This window comes from Theropithecus gelada, chromosome 7a, assembly GCF_003255815.1.
Source record: "Theropithecus gelada isolate Dixy chromosome 7a, Tgel_1.0, whole genome shotgun sequence".
Lineage (NCBI taxonomy): Eukaryota > Metazoa > Chordata > Mammalia > Primates > Cercopithecidae > Theropithecus > Theropithecus gelada.
In genome coordinates, this window is record NC_037674.1 from 40968908 (window position 1) to 40989846 (window position 20939).

The 20939-nt window shown below is 41.6% G+C and overlaps 1 protein-coding gene across 10 annotated transcripts in view; it reads right to left on the bottom strand.

Moving 5' to 3' along the window:
* DPP8 (dipeptidyl peptidase 8) overlaps window positions 1-20939 on the bottom strand; it is a 76213-nt gene that overhangs the window by 51080 nt on the left and 4194 nt on the right. For 8 of the 10 annotated variants that reach the window (XR_003120204.1, XR_003120203.1, XM_025390142.1 and 5 more), the window contains 4 exons: window positions 19611-19880; window positions 14505-14617; window positions 7991-8164; window positions 5265-5433 (listed from right to left, as the gene is read on the bottom strand). Coding sequence is in view for 8 of the 10 variants with exons in the window: in XM_025390140.1 (XP_025245925.1) it covers window positions 5265-5433; window positions 7991-8164; window positions 14505-14617; window positions 19611-19880 (726 nt within the window). In the remaining 2 variants the exon portion in view is untranslated. Of the gene's footprint in view, window positions 1-5264; window positions 5434-7990; window positions 8165-14504; window positions 14618-19610; window positions 20150-20939 lie in introns of those variants that run through there. The other 2 variants (XM_025390141.1, XM_025390135.1) reach the window with 1 other exon arrangement.

A 20939-nucleotide genomic window follows, 5' to 3' on the forward strand; every position in this document is an offset into this window, starting at 1 on the left:
TCAGGCTGGTCTTGAACTCCCAACCTCAGGTGATCCACCCACCTCAGCCTCCCAAAGTGCTAGGATTACAGGCATGAGCCATCGTGCCTGGCCAAGATTTTTCATATATTGTACATCTACCATAATACATTATGTAGTATCTCCAGCAGGGAAACCAAATACCTTGTAATCAAATACACCAATATTCTCGCAGCAAACTTATGAATAGGTACACTATGTAGGTAAGCATATTAAGTTTATAAATATCCTCAGGTTACTTCAGGTCAGGTGTTACTGCCAAATGAGTTTTAGTAACAACCTAATGAAAACTAAGCTCAGTTTTCAAAGTGTTTTGAATTTTGGAATTAATGATAGAGCCAAGACTATGAAGATAAGTAACCCTCATTTGTATCTTCTTACTGTTTATTATAGACTTCCATTATTATTTATTAAATGAATAAATAGTATCATCTCATCCTCTCAGTAAGTCATTTGAGAGCAGAAACTAGGATTTTACTACTTTTAAATTCCTCTATCACCAGGCAAAGAATAAACAAATGTGCATACTGATTGACCAAATCCATCTCAAGTGGACTTTCACTTAGAAACCTATTGTGAGTGGAATAAGCTGATGACATTAACTCCCTACCTACTTTCTATCTAAGCACATACTTATACAACACTTATTATGTTTCAGGCACTATCCTAAATATTTCATATATATTAACTCATTAAAGCCTCATAACAACCCTATGCTGATGTGCTATTAACATCTGTTTTATAGATATGGAAACAAAGAGATGGGTTAAATAGCCAAGGCCGCACAGTTAATAAATGGTAGACTTGAAATTCAAACTAGTTCTACATTCTCTTTTTTTTTTTTTTTTTTTTTTTTTAGAGACAGGGTCTCTCTCTTTCATCTGCCACCAAGGCTGGAGTGCAGTGGTGCAATTACAGCTCACTCCAAGGCTGGAGAGCAGTGGTGCAACTGAGCCTGACTTCCCAGGCTCAAGTGATCCTCCCACCTCGGCTCCCAGAGTAGCTGAGAAACAGGCGCATGACACCATGTCTGGGTCATTTTTATTATTTTTTAATTTTTTGTAGAGAAAGGGTCCCCCCCTACGTTGCCCAGACTGGTCTTGAACTCCTGGGCTCAAATGATCTTCCCACCTTGGCTTCCCAAAGTGCTGGGATTACAGACATGAGCCACTTCACCAGGCTCTACCTGTATTCTTAACTACTCTATTAATCCTGAAAATACACCGCATACCTACATACAACATGATAAAGAATAAAAGCACTAGTATAATGTCCTGCAGGATTCCAGTGCTTTCCATTTTAAATTCTGCCAATCTTCACAAATCCTGTGGAAAACAATTTTACAGAAGAAAAAAAATTACTAAAAATGCCTTAACTCTGACCGTTATATCACAGCTTTGCAGTCTCAGCCTCAAGCATAATAACTGGTACATAGCAAGTGTCCAGTGTTTGCTGAAACATGAAAAAATGGGCTGGGTTTGTTGGCTCATGCCTATAATCCCAGCAATTTAGGAGGCTGAGGTGAGAGAATCACTTGAGTCAAGGAGTTCAAGACCAGCCTTGACAACACAGGGAGACCTTGTCTCTACAAAAAAAGTTAAAAATTAGGCAGGCATGGTGGCACACACCTGTAGTCTCAGCTATTCAGGGGAGCTGAGATGGGAGGATTGCTGGAGCCCCGTCAAGACTGCAGTGAGCCAACAGGAGACCCTGTCTCAAAAAAATGGGGGAAAAAAAAAAAAAAAAAGGCATGAAAAAATGGCTTGGATTTCCAAAACAGATTTATTAACTACCAACGTAATCTTTCTACTGCCATTGGTAGTAGAACAGCTGTTCTGATTTCCTGACTTCAAAGGGAGATCTATTAAACGCCAAAATCTGTACTTTTAACTTAAGGTTTTCCCTACTCCATCCCTTTGTCTCTATCCTATGCTCTAGATTTAGGCCATATAACTTGGATAACTGCAACAGTCAAGCTTTGGTGTTCCTGTCTCTACCCATGTTTCTTGAATTTAACTTCCACAAAGTATCCAGAGCAACTTATGGACAACATGATGATTATGATCACACAACTGTTAAAAACTTTTCCATGGACCCTCATATCATGATAAAGTCCATGTTCATTTACAGAAAATATGGTCTACCCTTGTCCTGGCCCTTATCTGCCAGTCTTTTGCTACTTCTTGACTCAGAACTTATGCTTCAGGACCTTCACACTGCTTCTACCTCCTCACAAACACCATGATGTCTTTTGCATCAAGACCTTTCTCATGTAGTCGCTTTGTCAGGAGTGTACTGGATAATATATAGACATTACTTAGGATCAGTTTAGGTGCCATCTTTTCTGGAAAGCCTTCCCTGACCACTTTCCCACTTTAGTGCTCTTATAAAACCCTATGTCTGGCCAGGTGCCGTGGCTCACGCCTGTTCTCAGCACTTTGGGAGGCGGAGGTGGGCGGATCACTTGAGGTCAGGAGTTCAACACCAGCCTGGCCAACATGGTGAAACCCCGTCTCTACTAAAAATACAAAAATTAACCAGGTGTGGTGGCATGCACCTGTAATCCCAGCTACTCATGAGGCTGAGGGATGAGAATCACTTGAACCCAGGAGGCAGACGTTACAGTGAGCTGAGATAACGCCACTGCACTCCAGCCTGGGCAATAGAGCGAGACTTTGCCACAAAAAACAAACAGGCTGAGCACAGTGGCTCATGCCTATAATCCCAGCACTTTGGGAGGCCGAGGTGGGTGTATCACAGGATCAGAAGATTGAGACCACCCTGGTCAACATGGTGAAACTGTCTGTACTAAAAATACAAAAAAAATTAGCCAGTAATCCCAGCTACTCGGGAGGCTGAGGCAGGGGAATCAACTGAACCCAAGAGGCGGAGGTTGCAGTGAGCAGAGATCGCACCATTGCACTCCAGCCTGGGTGACAGAGTGAGACTCTGTCTCAAAAAAAAAAAAGAACAAAAAAAAAACTTGAGAGAATATGTATCATTTTGTTTTCCTACCTGTAACATATCTGTTAACAATGACTTTCTTTTTTTTTGAAGGAGTCTCGCTCTGTCACCCAGGCTGGAGTACAGTGGCACCATCTCAGCTCACTGCAAGCTCTGCCTCCCGGGTTCACACCATTCTCCTGCCTCAGCCTCCCGAGTAGCTGGGACTACGGGCGCCCGCCACCACGCCCGGCTAATTTTCTGTATTTTTAGTAGAGACAGGGTTTCACCATATTAGCCAGGATGGTCTCGATCTCTTGACCTCGTGATCGCCTGCCTCAGCCTCCCAAAGTGCTGGGATTACAGGTGTGAGCCACCACACCTGGTCTGTAATTAATTTTAACTAATGATTGATGATGATGAGGGGATAATGATTAAGAAAGATGACAGTAAATCAGCTTTGTGAACGTAAGATTAAGCAAAAGTTAGACAAAAGAATTTTCAGTCTTCATCTTCATTATGGTACTTAATCTCCCTTTTTTTTTTTTTTTGGAGACAGAGGCTCGCTCTTTGGTCCAGGCTGGAGTGTAGTGGCCAGATCTCAGCTCACTGCAAGCTCTGCCTCCAAGGTTCACGCCATTCTCCTACCTCAGCCTCCCGAGTAGCTGGGACTACAGGCGCCCGCCACCTCGCCTGGCTAGTTTTTTGTATTTTTTAGTAGAGACGGGGTTTCACCGTGTTAGCCAGGATAGTCTCGATCTCCTGACCTCGTGATCCACCCGTCTCGGCCTCCCAAAGTGCTGGGATTACAGGCTTGAGCCACTGCGCCCGGCCCATTATGGTACTTAATCTTAAACTCTGTTTCACGTGTTCAAAGAAAAAGCAATACACTATTTCCCATCTTTCATTTGTATGAAACCTTTAGAGGAAACCACAGCTTTCTGTGCTTTGAATACTGCTTAGTATTATCATAGCCACTTCGATAAAACTTAATTAAATATTCCCACAATATACATAGTTCTACAAAGTTCTATTTTTCCTATTATGACAATAACTAAGTAGGCTCTCCGAAACTGAAGGATAAATTTTTTTTGAGACAGGGTCTCACTCTGTCACCCAGGCTGGAGTGCAGTGGTGCAACCATGTCTCACTTTAGCCTCAACCTCCTAGGCTTGAGTGATCCGCCTGCCTCAGCCTCCTGAATAGCTGGGACTACAGGCATGTGCCACCACATCCAGCTAATTTTTTTTTTTTGGTAGAGACAAGGTCTTACTATGTTGCCCAGGCTTCCCCCTGTCTCAGTCTCAAGTAGTTTTATTTTATTTTATTTTATTTTATTTTATTTTATTTTATTTTATTTGAGACAAGGTCTTGCTCTCTTGCCCAGGCTGAAGTGCAGTGGCATGATCTCAGCCACTGCCACCTCCGCCCCCCAGGTTCAAGTAATTCTCCTGTCTCAACCTCCCTAGTAGTTGGGATTTACAGGCACGCACCACCATGCCCGGCTAATTTTTGTATTTTTAGTAGAGACAGGGTTTCACCATGTTGGCCAGACTGTCTAGAACTCCTGACCTCAGATGATCCACCTGCCTTGGCCTCCCGAAGTGCTGGGACTACAGGCATGAGCCACCATGCCTGGCCTCAAGTAGTTTCTTAGAGTGTGTAATTGGTTTTTCTATCTGTTTCTCAAAAACAAAACTTATTTATTTATTATTATTTTTTTTTTATTTTTGAGACAGTCTCACTCTGTCGCCCAGGCTGGAGTACAACGGTGCAATCATGGCTCACCACAGCCTCGACCTCCTGGACTCAAGTGATCCTCCTACCTCAGTCTCCCAGGTAGTTAGAATTATACACGCCACTATGCTCAGCTAATTTTTTGTATTTTTTTGGCAAACGGGGTGTCACCATGTTGCCCATCCTGGTCTTCAATTTCTGGGCTCAAACAATCTACCTGCCTCAGCCTCCCAGAGTCCTAGGAGCCACCATGCCCAGCCTAAAATTTTATTTTAATAACAAGAGTTCTATGAAAATTCTGGCAGTCTTATTAGGCTAAAAGAACAATCATGTCAGAGGTTTTTTTGTTGCACTGTTTGAAAATGAACATTAAGATAAAGCAGTATTATACATGTGGTACATACCAGTTATCCTCTGTACTTTTCTCTATTTTTAAAAAATTTTAAAGACTTGAATTTCAAACACAAAGATCACCCAGCTTGGTGATCTAATGTCAAAATGCAAGAAGCAAATTATACTTCAAAAAATACTGTTCAGAAAAGTAAATTTGAAGAACTATGCCTTACCATTGTGCACATAAGTGAGTCTCCTTTCTTCTCTGGTTATGATGTTAGATATCCAAATATCATTGCTATGTATAAAAGCAATCCAGTCTGGATCAGCAGGGCATAATTTTGGATCCATCCGTATGTTGGGACAACTAGTTTCCACTAAATTGGGCCTTAAAGGTTGTTGCTAGAAAAGTAAACAACATTCTAAGGTAAATATCAGGCTGACACATACATGTTCCAGCACGCTTTCTATATGAAGAAGAATATTTCTAGGTAAAATGTCAACAATGAGGCCAGGCGTGGTGGCTCACACCTGTAATCCCAGCACTTTGGGAGGCCAATGCAGGCAGATCACCTGATGTCAGGAGTTCAAGATCAGCCTGACCAACATAGTGAAACTGCATCTCTACCAAAAATACAAAAATTAGCTGGGCATCGTGGTGGGCACCTATAGTCCCAGCTACTTGGGAGGCTGAGGCAGGAGAATCGCTTGAACCCGGGAGGCAGCTATTGCAGTGAGCCAAGATAGTGCCACTGCACTCCAGCCTGGGTGACAGAGAGAGTCAGTCTCAGGAAAAAAAAAAAAAAGTCAACAATGATCATTGCTTCCCAGAAAAATATACTTTCCATTGCCTTAACTTACCAGAAAGGACTCATTTTTTTACTTTGAATGAAAAAGCTAAGGGTAATAGGAGAGGACATAAAGACAATAAAACAGTACTTCATAAATTTTGTTGCCCCAACCTGCCCCAATACCTCTTAAGAGTATTTACTGTTCATTAAACATTGTTATTGAACACATATTCATCAAATATTTTATTAAATATTTTAAAATTATTTTTACCAATATAAAATAGTTTGCTGATAAAAATGTAATAGAAGCCAGGATCATCACAATTCTCTCAAGAGTTCCTGAAGCTCATAATGAATTGCCTAGAATAAAACCAAACATAAGCCACTTGAGAGGCTGAGGCAAGAGGATCACTCGAGCCTAAAGTCCAAGACAAGCTGGGGCAATATAGTGGGACCCTCACCTCTAAAAATAATTTTTTTAAATTAGTCGGGTGTGGCGGCACATATCTATAGCTACCCAGCCACTCAAGGAGGCCGAGGTGGGAGGATTGCTTGAGCCCAGGAGTTTGAGGCTGCAGTGAGCCATGATATCGCCACTGTACTCCAGCCTGGGTGACAGAGCAAGACTCTCTCCAAAGAAAAAAAAAAAAGTGTGTGTGTATATATATAATTTATTAAGATGAATTAGCTTTCAAGGGAAACAAAAAATTGCCTTGTGATAACGATCTTCCAAAATCTCCCTCAATGCTTACACAGGAAGTGGGAACTAATGCCCTTTACCTTTCTTTTTTTTTTCTCTCTCTCTCTTTTAGGTAGTCTCACTGTCACCCAGGATGGAGGGCAGTAGAACGATCTCGGCTCACTGCAACCTCCATCCAACTCCCGGATTCAAGCAATTCTCGTGCTTCAGCCTCCCGAGTAGCTGGGACAACAGGTGCACCTAGCTAATTTTTGTATTTTTAGTAGAGACAGGGTTTCACCATGTTGGCCAGGCTGGTCTCAAACTCCTGACCTCAAGTGATCCACCCGCCTCAGCCTCCCAAAGTGCTGGGATTACAGGCGTAAGCCACTACCCATGGCCTACTCTATCTTTCTGTACAGCAAGTATTTTTACCACTTTAAAATTTGTATCTTTTTTTTTTTTTTTTGAGACAGGATCTCACTCTGTCATCCACACTAAAGTGCAGCGGCACAATCTCGGTGCACTACAACCTCTGCCTCCCAGGCTCAAGTGATCCTCCCACCTCAGCTTCCTGAGTAGCTGGGACTACAGGCGCATGCTAGCTTTCCTGGCTAATTTTTGCATTTTTTGTAGAGATGGGGTTTTGCCATGTTTTCCACACTGGTCTGGAACTCCTGGGCTCAAACAATCTGCCCACATCGGCCTCCCAAAGTGCTGGAATCATGGGCGTGAGCCACCGTGTCTGGCCTAAAAATGGCATCTTAATGTAACTAGAAAGATTATTAACTCTTTTGTTTTGAGATAAGGTCTTTGTCTGTCATCTAGGCTGGAGTGCAGTGGCACAATCACAGTTCACTGTAGCTTGACCTCTAGGCTCAAGCGATCCTCCCATCTCAGACTCCTAAGTAGCTGGGATTAAAGGTGTGCACCACCATGCCCAGCTAAGTTTTTAAAATTTTTTTGTAGAGACACGGGTCTCTCTCTGTTGCCTGAGCTGGTTAAAGAAAATTAGTTCCTAAGGCCGGGTATAGTGGCTCACGCCTGTAGTCCCAGCACTTTGGGAGGCCGAGACAGGCAGATAACCTAAGATCGGGAGTTCGAGACCAGCCTGACTAACATGGAGAAACCCCATCACTACTTAAAATACAAAATTAGTCGGGGGCTGTGGTGCATGCCTGTAATCCCACCTACTTGGGAGGATGACGCAGGAGAATCGCTTGAAGCCATCTCGGTGAGCCGAGATGGCACCATTGCACTCCAGCCTGGGCAACAAGAGTGAAACTCTGCCTCAAAAAAAAAAAAAAAAAAAAAATTAGCTCTTAAAATTGGAAACTAATCTCCATGTTTCTTGTTTTCACTGCTATTAAATTTCTTCGTTGGTGGGTAAACTGAAGTTTCTGGTTTGTTTATTAATTACCTTTCTGATTTGGGTGCAAATAACCTTTTGGATCCAAATCAGATTTAACCACTAGCAACTCCAACTTACCGTGAATCCTTGTGGCCCTCCATCTTTTACGTGATAAATTCCACTACCAGCTTGAAACAGAAATGTTCCACTTCCTTGGTGATAATCGTAAGAAGCAATTCCGACTGTTCCAATGCGTTTTCTTTCTCTTAATAGTTCTTCTTCTCGAGAATACATTCCATAGTCCAGTGTTGCCTAATGTGAAAGGAAAGTCACTTATTCCAGTCTTCTGAAAAACCGTCTTTTGCTTTCGGCACTGAAATCCTAGAATCTCCAACATTATTGACTCTACATTTTTTTTTTCAGCCTTCTAATTCACCGAGCACGGTCTACATGTTAAGTGACCCCAAAATTTGCTGGCAACTTTAAGCAGATTAACTTTAGGAAATCTGCTGAAAGATTTCCTAGTAAAGGGTCTTTAGATGATTACTGTATACATTAGAGAACAAGAATAAAGTCTAATCATGTTGGCATTCAAGACTTTCTAAAACTTAACTGTAATTTAGTAGCCAGCACACAGTTAAGAGCACAGACTTCTAAGTCAAGTGGTTTGAATCCAAGCTTTGACCCTTCACTAGAAGTCTAACCTTGAGAAAGTAGCTTAATTTATTCAAAAGTAATTGTCTTCATTTTCAAAATAGTAATAAATCATCTACATCAGTTTTGTGAAGATTTAGATAAAATATGTACAATGTTTAGCACAATGACTGACACAGATTAAGCTCTCAAATGTGTCAGCTGTTATTAATACTCTTCCACTATACTAGCAATACTCCTCTTACTAAAACCTTAGAGGTCAAGCTGGTCACATCACTGATCTAAATAAAACTTAATGAGTGGTTTTCTGTCTCCTGGTCTTTGTCTGTTCTACCCCTCTTCCCTGGACTCTTGGAAGAATGCTTTTCTTTCTACCTATCCCAGTTTACTTATACCCCAAAACCTTGCTTGAATTCTCAGCTAGCAAAATTTTCCAATTTTCCAATTCACTATTTCACAGTGATTTCTTTTTCTTTTTTTTTTTTTGAGACAAAACTCTCACTCTGTTGCCTGGGCTGGACTGCCGTGGCGTGATCTCAGCTCACTATAACCAGGTGATTCTTGTGCCTCAGCCTCCTGAGTAGGTGGGATTACACGCATGTACCACCATGCCCAGCTAATATTTTGTATTTTTAGTAGAAATGGAGTTTCGCCATGTTGGCCTAGCTGGTCTCAAACTCCTGGTCTCAAGTGAGCTGTCCACCTCTGCCTCCCAGCGCTGGGAAAGAAGTGATTTCTTTCATTTATGTCCTAAATTATTTATAGGAGTTACTGTCTGTTACTTATTTAACAATGGTATTGTTTTTTGCTTTTTCAGGATATTTGCTAAGTAAATGGAAAACAAAAAAACTTCAGAGCAGAATCTCTGTGGTTTTCTTTTCCTACTTAAAACATATTTGTTATAATGTCTCTCAAAGAAAGTTTGTGGCTGGGCGTGGTGGCTTGTGCCTGTAATCCTAGTACCTTGGGAGGTCGAGGCAGGTGGATCACCCAAGGTCAGGAGTTCAAGTCCAGCCTGACCAACACAGTGAAACCCCACCTCTACTAAAAATACAAAAATCAGCCGAGCATGGTGGTGCGCATCTGTAGTCCCGGCTACTAGGGAGGCTGAGGCAGGAGAATTGCCTGAACCTGGGAGGCGGAGGTTGCAGTGAGCCAAGATCATGCCACCTCACTCCAGCCTGGGTGACAGAGCAAGAATCTGTCTCAAAAAAAAAAAAGAATGAAAATTATACTTTAAATATTATTTAAAAAAACATACGCTGACCTAATAGTAGTGGGTTATCAGAACCTATTAACATTAGTGTCACTAAAGTTGGTATACAACCCCTAACTGCTAAATTTGACTGACATTAAAATAAAAAAAGAAAACAAAAATACTTAGTAGTAAATTTAACCAAAGAAGAACAAGATGTGTATAAGGGAAACTGTGAAACACTGTTCAAAGAAAGTAAAGATCTAAATAAATAGAAAGACATCACATATGCATGGATTGGAATACAGTGTAAATGCCTATCAAAATTCCAAAAGCCTTTTTTCCAGATATAGACAAGCTGACCCTAATAATATTCACATAGAATTGCATGAGACACAGAATACTCAAAGCAATCTTGAAACACAATGAAGTTTTTTTTTTGTTTTGTTTTATTTTGTTTTTTTTGAGACGGAGCCTTGCTCTGTTGCCCAAGCTGGAGTGCAATGGTGTGATCTCGGCTTACCGCAACCTCTGCCTCCCAGGTTCAAGAGATTCTTCTGTGTCAGCCTTCCGAGTGTCTGGGATTACAGGCATGCGCCACCATGCCCAGCTAATTTTGTATTTTTATTAGAGAGGAGGTTTCTCCATGTTGATGAGGCTGGTCTCGAGCTCCTGATCTCAGGTGATCCACCTGCCTCAGCCTCCCAAAGTGCTGGGATTACAGGCGTGAGCCACCGTGCCCAGCCTGAAGTATTTCTTTATTTATTATTGATTACTTTTTTTTTTTTTTGAGACAAGTCTCTCCCTCGGTCACCCTAGCTGGAGTGCAGCGGTGCCATCTCAGCTCACTACAACCCCTGCCTCCTTGGCTCACGCGATTCTCCTGCCTCAGCCTCACGAGTAGCTGGGACTACAGGCGTCCATCCCACCACACCTGGCTAATTTTCATTTATTATTATTTTTTGAGATGGAGTCTTGCTCTGTCGCTCAGGGTGGAGTGCAATGACACAATTTAAGCTCACTGCAACCTCTGCCTCCCGGGTTCAACCGATTCTCTCACATCAGCCTCCCGAGTAGCTAGGATTACAGGCACCTGCCAACATGCCTGACTTTTAAAAAATATTTTTAGTAGAGATGGGGTTTTACCATGTTGGCTGGGGTGGTCTTGAACTCCTGACTTCAGGTGATCCACCCGCCTCGGCCTCCCAAAGTGCTGAGATTATAGGCATGAGTGACTGCACCCAGCCTGTTCTATATTTGTTTTAGTAGAGATGGGGTTTCACCATGTTGGTCAGCCTGGTCTTGAACTCCTGGCCTCAAGTGATCCACCCTCCTTGGCTTCCCAAAGTGCTGCGATTACAGGCATCAGCCACTGTGCCTGGGCCGTTTTAAAAAAAATTGTGGGCCAGGCGCAGTGGCTCACGTCTATAATCCCAGCACTCTGGGAGGCCGAAGTGGGAGGATCACCTGAGGTCAGAAGTTTGAGACCAGCCAGACCAACATGGAGAAACCCCTTCTCTACTAAAAAATACAAAATTAGCCGGGTATGGTGGCGCATGCCTGTAATTCCAGCTACTTGTGAGGCTGCGGCAGAATAGCTTGAACCCGGGAGGCAGAGGTTGCAGTGAGCTGAGATTGTGCCATTGCACTCAGGCCTGGGCGACAAGAGTGAAACTCCATTAAAAAAAAAAAAAAAGGCTGGGCGTGGTAGCTCACGTCTGTAATCCCAGCACTTTGGGAGGCCGAGGCGGGTGGATCATGAGGTCAGGAGATCGAGACCATCCTGGCTAACACGGTGAAACCCTGTCTCTACTAAAAATACAGAAAATTAGCCGGGCGTGGTGGCGGGCGCCTGTAGTCCCAGCTACTCAGGAGGCTGAGGCAGGAGAATGGCATGAACCTGGGAGGTAGAGCTTGCAGTGAGCTGAGATCGTGCCACTGCACTCTAGTCTGGGAGACACAGTGAGACTCCGTCTCAAAAAAAAAAAAAAAAAATTGCAGTAGGGCCAGGCGTGGTGGCTCATGCTTGTAACCCCAGCACTTTGGGAGGCCGAGGTAGGCGGACTACAAGGTCAAGAGATCGAGACCATCCTGGCCAACGTGGTGAAACCCTGTCTCTACTAAACATACAAAAATTAGCTAGGAGTGATGGCACACGCTGTAGTCCCAGCTACTCAGGAGGCTGAGGCAGGAGAATCAATCGCTTGAACCCGGGAGGCAGAGGTTGCGGTGAGCTGAGATTGTGCCACTGCACTCTAGCTCGAGCTCAGGAAGTTAAGGCTGCAGTGAGCTGTGATCACACACCACTGGACTCCAACTTGGATGAGAGTGAAATGTTGTCTCAATTTTTTAAAAAAATTGGTATCTTTTAGAGATACCTACTGATGTATTTCAAGAATGACATATCTGGTATCTTCTTTAATATCGTCTGAGCAGGGCCAGGCCCGGTGGCTCACACCTGTAATCCCAGCACTTTGGGAGGCCAAGGCAGGCAGATCACGAGGTCAGGAGACTGAGACCATCCTGGCTAACACAGTGAAACCCCGTCTCTACCAAAAATACAAAAAATTAGCTGGGCACAGTGGCAGGCGCCTGTAGTCCCAGCTACTAGGTAGGCTGAAGCAGGAGAATGATGTGAACCCAGAAGGCAGAGCTTGCAGTAAGCAGCGATGGCACCACTGCACTCCAGCCTGGGCGACAGTGAGACTCTCTCAAAACAAACAAAGAAAAAATCTGAGTAGTAGGGGTGGGGGGTTGTGAGGGGAAGTTAGTAGGCCTACAATCAACGCTGATGCCTAAGATTTAATCCTTGTTGAAAATATTTCACATTATTCTACTTTTGCATGCTTTAAAAATTTCCATTATAAAAGTTTAAAAAACTTTTGCCAATTTTTCTATGACAAAATTATCATTATTTTAGTTAAAGACACTGGTCTTAGAATAAGAAATTTTTTCTGTTTTAAAGAAAAGTCACATGCCTATGTAAAGGGCAAATGTTCATAATAAATAGTTGCAGTGAAAACGATTAGTTGTGGCCAGGTGCAGTGGCTCACACCTGTAATCCCAGTACTTTGGGAAGCTGAGGTGGTGGATCACTTGAGGCCAAGAGTTCGAAACCAGCCTGGGCGACATGGTGAAACCCTGTCTCTACCGAAAATACAAAAATTAGCCAGGCATGGTGGTGTGCACCTATAATTCCACCTACTTGGGAGGCTGAGGCAGGAGAATCACTTGAACCTGGGAGGCAGAGGTTACAGTGAGCTGAGATGGCGCCACTGCACTCCAGCCTGGGTTACAGAGTGAGACTGTGTCTCAAAAAAAAAAAAAAAAAAAAAAAAGAGATTAGTTGTTATGTTTTTTTGTTTTAAATTTCTATGAGAAACAGCACATTCATGTTATTCAGTTAACAAATAGTTGGCCCAGGCCAGGTGCGGTGGCTCACGACTATAATCTTCAGGAGGCCAAGGTGGGTGGATCACAAGGTCAGGAGATTGAGACCATCCTGGCTAACACGGTGAAACCGCAGTTCTACTAAAAATACAAAATTAGCTGCGCACAGAGGCGCATGCCTGTAATCCCAGCTACTTGGGAGTCTGAGGCAGGAGAATTGCTTGCACTCAGGACGTGGAGGTTGCAGTGAGCTGAGATTATGTCATTGAACTCCAGCCTGGGCAACAAGAGCAAAACTCCATCTCAAAAAAAAAATGATAATAATAAATGAATAAATACTCACTGTAAAAATAGTAATAAGAACCAAAGAAGCAAACGATTATACTAAAACATTATCTTTGGGGTATTTTCAACAATGTACTTTCTTATCTAAAGATAAAATCAGCCAGGTGAAGTGGCTCACTCCTGTAATTCCAGCACTGTGGAAAGCTGAGGCAGGCAGATTGCTTGAACCCAGGAGTTTGAGACCAGCCTGGACAACATAGCAAGACCCCATCTTATTAAACATATATATATGTTTAAAAACTATTTTATATTTTACATTTATATAAAATAGTTTTTAAAAACAAAAAATAAAGATAAAATATTGGGTGAAATAAAACCCCAACCTTTGATTTTACATAAATGGAATTATACTATTTAGAAGGTAAAACTGAACTTTGTACCTTTATTTTAGTGCTGTTACTGAGCTTTAAAACTACAAAATCAATTACAATATATAAATAAGCCTTTCTGGAAATAATTATCAGTTCTTTTCTGTGAACAGCTCCTTTAAAAAATGTGAGAACTACATAAGTACAAAGTTTATGAAAGGGAAACGCAGTTAAACAGGGAGAAAGCAGTTTAAAAAACTGAATTTTATTATCTCTTAGTTTCATATATCAAGAATTAAATGGAATTTCAGGGTCACACATACAAAAACATAAAAAGTTTTAATTTTTTTGGCCGGGCGCGGTGGCTCAAGCCTGTAATCCCAGCACTTTGGGAGGCCGAGACGGGCGGATCACGAGGTCAGGAGATCGAGACCATCCTGGCTAACATGGTGAAACCCCGTCTCTATTAAGAAATACAAAAAACTAGCCGGGCGAGGTGGCGGGCGTCTGTAGTCCCAGCTACTCGGGAGGCTGAGGCCGGAGAATGGCGTGAACCCGGGAGGCGGAGCTTGCAGTGAGCTGAGATCCGGCCACTGCACTCCAGCCCGGGCGAGCGAGACTCCGTCTCAAAAAAAAAAAAAAAAAAAAGTTTTAATTTTTTTTATTTACATCTACTTTAAATATAAAATCCCAACTTTTAAATAAATGCAGTATCTGAACACATACACCAAATCATAGGAATAACAACATTTAATCCTACCTGAAAAAGATCCAAAAGAGGCTTCCAAGAGAGCATTAGGACTGCTGCTCTATTGATAGTTTTGGGAATTTCAGAATAAAACAGTGTATTTTCTCTGTTCTCACCAGACATGGCTATAGGAGAAAGCAATCATTTATTATTATTTTTTCAAATAGCATTCTTACGACAGTCACAGTTACAAGTATATAATGCCTTCTATACACTGCAATATTTTGCACTCTATGGGATTTATAATGAATGTTAACAAGTAGAAGGTGCTTATGCCATACACCATAAAAATTTTCAATAAAACCAAGGCTAGCCTGCCCCAGTACACATGCCTATAATCCCAGCTACTTGGGAGGCTAAGGTGTGAGGATCACTTGAACCCAGGAATTCAAGACAAGCCTAGGCAACATAGCAAGATCCCATCTTAAAACAACAACAACAACAACAAAAAGAAACCTGAGACTTTAAAGAAAAATGCTCAGGTTTCATTCTGGTAATCAGATCTTAGTCCCTCTCAAAATAAACATAAAAGTATGTAAGTTACTGTGTAAAGAAAAGTTAAGTACCATTTTCAGGATTTTTTAAAAATTGTGAGTCCTTTACCAGTTGGCAACAGGCTCATGAGATTCCAATGTAACAACTTCAGATTACCGTTTCTTCCGTTTCTGAAACATTTAAAGTGCTTACTTGGAAACACATAGATCTAACTGAATTCTAGTTTTTATTCATTATAAAAGTTCTGTAGGCTAGGCGTGGTGGCTCATGCCTATAATCCCAGCACTTTGGGACACCAAGGCAGGCAGATCATTTGAAATCAGGAGTTCGAGACCAGGCTGGCCAACATGGTGAAACCCCGTCTCTATGAAAAATACAAAAAAATTAGTTGGGTGTGGTGGCATGTTCCTGTAATCCCAGTTACTTAGGTGGCAGAGGCAGAAGAATTGCTTGAACCCAGGAGACAGAGACTGCAATAAACCGAGATCACACCACTGCACTCCGGCCTGGGCAACAGAGCAAGACTCCATCTCAAAAAAAAAAAAAAAGAAAAAAAGTTCTGTAACAATAATCGTTAATAAGACCTTTAGGGTTTCCAATAAAAGTATATTAATATTAAAACAACACAGAATCTGGCATCTGATCTGCTGAAAATCTCTTTGTCCTTTATTGGGGAAGGGCGAATGAAAAAGGTCTAAATTAAGCAGAAGTCAAATCAATTCTGTGAAATCATGTGATAACTAGATGGGAAGATAACAGCAGTGTAGAGTGAGTTACATATAAAAGTTACATATAAAAGACTGACAGAAACACTATGGTTATGAAGATGTGAATCAAAGAAAACATAAGGTAAAACAAAGCCTTTCTACTCTAAAAAGGTATTACTGGCCAGGCGTGGTGGCTCATGCCTGTAATCCCAGCACTTTGGGAGGCTGAGGTGGGTGGATCACCTGAAGTTGGGAGCTCGACACCAGCCTGACCAACACGGAGAAACCCTGTCTCTACTAAAAATACAAAATTAGCCAGGCGTGGTGGCACATGCCTGTAATCCCAGCTACTCGGGCGACTGAGGCAGGAGAATCACTTGAACGCGGGAGGCAGAGGTTGCAGTAAGTCGAGATCACTCCACTGCACTCTAGCCTGGGTAACAAGGGCAAAACTCCATCTCAAAAAAAAAAAAAAAAGGTATTGCTTCCAAAAAGCTGAAGGAGTGAAGGAAGGAAAAAATAAATCACACAGAAATAACAAGAAATCTCCTGGGTGAAAGAGACCCTTGACCTGTGTTTCTGAATTATTAATGCCAGCAGAAGGTAGTCTAGGGAAAGGTGTGGTTAACTTCCATGCTAACCCTCATGAGGATGAGCCTCCAAATAACCACATATTTTTTTTATTCTCTTATTTTTCTAATTAGTTTACATTGCCTTTGGAGTAAAGAGTTATATATCCACTGACATTTACTTCAGCACTCAATTTTGTGTAAAATCTACTTTGTAGATTCCCAAGTTGCTCTGTTATAGAATTCTTAAGACTGTGGTCACCCATCAATACCATTCACAATTTTACAAAATGTGATCATATCCTCCTTAACCATTCTCTTTCTAAGAGCCTTCGGTCTTAAAATATTAAAAGAAAAATTCGTTTTCTTCTCTCCTCAATAACAGCCATTCCCCACAATCATTTCATTTGCCCCTCCCTATATGCTCCTAGTTCCAACTAGGAGCTTTATCCATCACCAGTAAAAATTTCCCCAGTACATTCTGTGTTCTGACATAAGCACAAAATGGGCTTTTCTCATGCTTTCCTAATGGTATTTATCGGTCTTTAGAGCTACAGCAGTCAATTTGGTCCCATGTCTTCAGGCAACAGTATCAATGAGTCCTGTTTCTCTTTAGGATAGCATGACAAAGAACAAGAGGCAAAATTAAGCATGCGATAAAGTAAAATGCTAATGTAACAAAATGCTTGTTACTAAATAATAGAGCTTCTTCTAAGCATACCACATTTGGAATAAGGGCTCTCAAAAACGTATAATTTCTTATAAAAGATTTCTGGCCAGGTGTGGTGGCTCATGTCTGCAATTCCAGCACTCTGGGAGGCTGAGGTGGGCAGAGAGTTTGAGCTCAGGAGTTGGAGACAAGCCTGAGCAACATGGTGAAACCCCATCTCTACCAAAAATACAAAAATTAGCTGGGCATAGTGGTGTGTGCCTATAGTCCCAACTACTTGGGAGGCTGAGATGGGAGGATGGCTTAAGCCTGGGAGGTGGAGGTTGCAGTTAGCCAAGATCACACCACTGCACTCCAGCCTAGGCAACAGAGTGAGACCCCATTTCAAAAAAGGAAAAAAAAAAAAGGCCGGGTTTGGTGGCTCAGGCCTGTAATCCTGGCTGAGGCAGGTAGATTGCCTGAGTTCAGGAGTTCCAGATCAGCCTGAACAATATGGCAAAACCCCTGCCTCTATGAAAAAAAAAAACAAAACATAAATTAGCTGGGCATGGTGGCACACGCCTGTAGGTCCAGCTACTTGGGAGATTGAGGCGGGAGGATCACTTCAGCCTGGGAGGTCAAGGATGCAGTGAGCCAAGATCATGCCACTGCACTCCAGTCTAGATGACAGAGACCCTGTCTCAAAAAATAATAATAATACTTAATAAATAATTAAAAAATAAACAAACGTGGGACAATTCCACAAAGGATTAATTCACTTATTATATAAAAGGCTTCAAATCATTAAGAAAAAGAAACCCTCTTCAGGGGTTGGGTGGAAAAAGAAAAGAACTTTAAAAAAGAAAAAAGAAACCCAACCCAATTAAAAACCAAATATTATAGACTGTGACTGCACAGAAAAGAAATACAAATGGCTTTTTTTTTTCTTTACTTGAAATGAAGTCTCTCGCTCTGTTGTCCAGGCTGGAGTGCAGTGGCACGATCTCAGCTCACTGCAACCTCCACCTCCCAGGTTCAAGCAATTCTCCTGCCTCAGCCTCCCAAGTAGCTGAGATTACAAGTGTGTGCTACTACACCTGGCTAATTTTTGCATTTTTAGTAGAGACGCGGTTTCATGATGTTGGCCAGGCTGGTCTCAAACTCCTGACCTCAAGTGATCCGCCAGCCTCAGCCTCCCAAAGTGCTGGGAATACAGGCATGAGCCACTGCGCCCAGCCACAAATGGCTTTTTAAGCATGTGAAACGATGCTCAACCTCACTCATAAGAGAAATAAAATAAAAACAATGAGAAACTGCCGTTCGCTAATCAGACTGGGAAAGTTAAAAAAGTTTAATTACTCACTATTGGTGTATGCATGGAGAAATAGATAATCTGAGATAATGTTCATGGCAGTATAAACTCTTTGGAAGGGGAGCTCAGTAATATCAATCAAAATTCAAAATATATATACCCTTTTTCCCAGCAATTCCACTCTTAGGAATCAGTTCTACAGGTATATTCACGCATGTGCAAAATGATCTAATATAGTGACATTCACTTCCTCTTCTTTTGTAACAGCAGATCAGAAAAACCGAAATGCCATTACTGGAGGTCTGGTTAAGTAAATTATGGCACAATTATATAATGGAATATTCTGAGTTGTTAAAAAATAATGAATCCCAGCCTGAGCAACGTGGCAAAACTCTGTCTCTACAAAAAAATTCAATAAAGTAGCTGGTTATGGCGGCACGTGAACATTATTAGAGATCTGGTTAAGTAAAATATGGCACAATTATATAATGGAATATTCTGAAGTTATTAAAAAAAAAAAAGAGTCCCAGCTTGAGCAACGTGGCAAAACTCCATCTCTATAAAAAAAAAAATACAAAAAATTAGCTGGCCGTGGTGGCATGCACCGGTAGTCCCAGCTACCAGGGAGGCTGGGGTGGAAGGACTGTTTGAGCCTGGGAGGTCAAGGCTGCAGTGAGCCATTAGTGTGCCACTGCACTCCAACCTGGGTGACAGAGTGAGACCCTGTCTCAAAAAAAAAAAAAAATCTAAAATTATCACATGAACTCATGCAGACATCTTTAATATCTCTATACACATATACATACACACACACTGCACACGCACACAAATAAATAAAACACATATATGCACACATTCATATAAACGAATAAAACTTATACTGGAAAAATTTTGGAGGAAGGGAAGGAACCTATCTTTAAAATTTTAACCAACAAGATAGTAAATCAGTAGATTAACATATTTAATTTAGGCAGACATTAAATCTGGAGTGACTGGACTTGGGAAGAAGAGACCAAAAACAACCTTGGATTAAAAAAACAAAAGCAGCAGCTGTTGAGTGGGAACAAACTAATGGTTTTATTGTTTGTTTTCCTAATCAGACCATCTAAAGAAAGGCATTTCAAGCTAGCTTTAGGAAGAAGCAATTTCTGGCATCTTTGATTTTGAAAAATGATCATGATCAATTCATGGTTTGTTACCTACAAGTGAAAATAAAGTTAATGCAATACAACAAAACCGAATTCTTCAAATTAAAAGGTTTTTTCCTTTAATGGAACCAAAAGTCGCTAATTTATTTATTCATCAAACTTTGAGTGTCAATTATATCTAGAGTTAATTTTGACTTAAGAGATCATTTTCTCTCAGAAACTATGACTTTGTACTCACCAAGGTAATAGATTCTGTCTGAATGAGGCCCATCTGGATCATTCCTCTTCACAAACATGAAATCATGTGGTGCCTTAGCCATCATGTAGCCATGATATTTTCTGGTATCAGCAAGCAGCTTTTTAAGCTGACTCCAGGAATACCGCTCAACATAAAACGGCTCCAATTTAGGCCGATCCTGTGATTCAATATTCTCCTCACAGTCTGCAGTTTCAAATATCTCAACACCCAGCTGTTCTGTTTCCATTGCTGCTGCCATGTTGCATTTTCCTAGAAAAACAAGGCACATGAAGCTGTTCACAGGTCTGTCTTCTATTATCAGAATGATTCTCTGATAGGTTCAAAAAAAAAAAGCGGGGGGAGTGGGGAGGGCAAGAAAAAAATTCTTTTTAGCACAGCTGCAATGAAACCTAGTAAGAAAAGCAATAGCTCTCCCTTCCGTGTTCAGTTTAAAAATGAAATTAAAAAAAAAATTGAGGTCAGGTCTACTTCGCAGTGCCTATAAATCCCTTTGGTAACTTTTATAAAAGGCTCTCCTTAGGTATTTCTTGCCAAAACTCCCTTTTCTTTCCCTCATTGGAAGGAAACAGGCCATTTGCCAGTTGGCTGCTATGCTCCACCCAAGAGCATGTCAATAGCGAAGCTAACTCTGCCAAGGAAGCTAAGTGTTTTGCATTTTAAAAAGTAACACATTTGGTAAGTGTGGATTTTTTTCAGCTAACAGAAATAACCACAACAAATGAGAACGGTAATAAAAATGTCAAAAATAACATGCATGTAATAACCTTCCTAGGATACTTCTCCAAGATAATATATTGTTTCCTTTTAAACAGAAAGCCAAACAAAACACTTGACCGGCTGGTACATTTTTGAGTCTTCTGCTCTTGCCTATACATCACTATCATCTTCATTTGTGGTGACTCTATTTTTTTTTTTTTTTTTTTTTTTTTTGAGACGCAGTCTTGCTCTCTTATCCAGACTGGAGTGCAGTGGGACCATCTTGGCTCATTGCAAGCTCCACCTCCCAGGTTCATGCCATTCTCCTGCCTCAGCCTCCCGAGTAGCTGGCACTACAGGCGCCTGCCACCACGCTCGGCCACTTTTTTGTATTTTTAGTAGAGATGGGGTTTCACTGTGTTAGCCAGGATGGTCTCAATCTCCTGACCTCGTGATCCGCCCACCTCAGCCTCCCAAAGTGCTGGGATTGCAGGCATGAGCCACCGCGCTCAGCCTGGTGACTCTATATTTTAAGGAAACTTATATGACTATTCTTACCAATCATACAACATATACTGATTAAATGGCAGAAAAAAAAAGATATTATCTTAA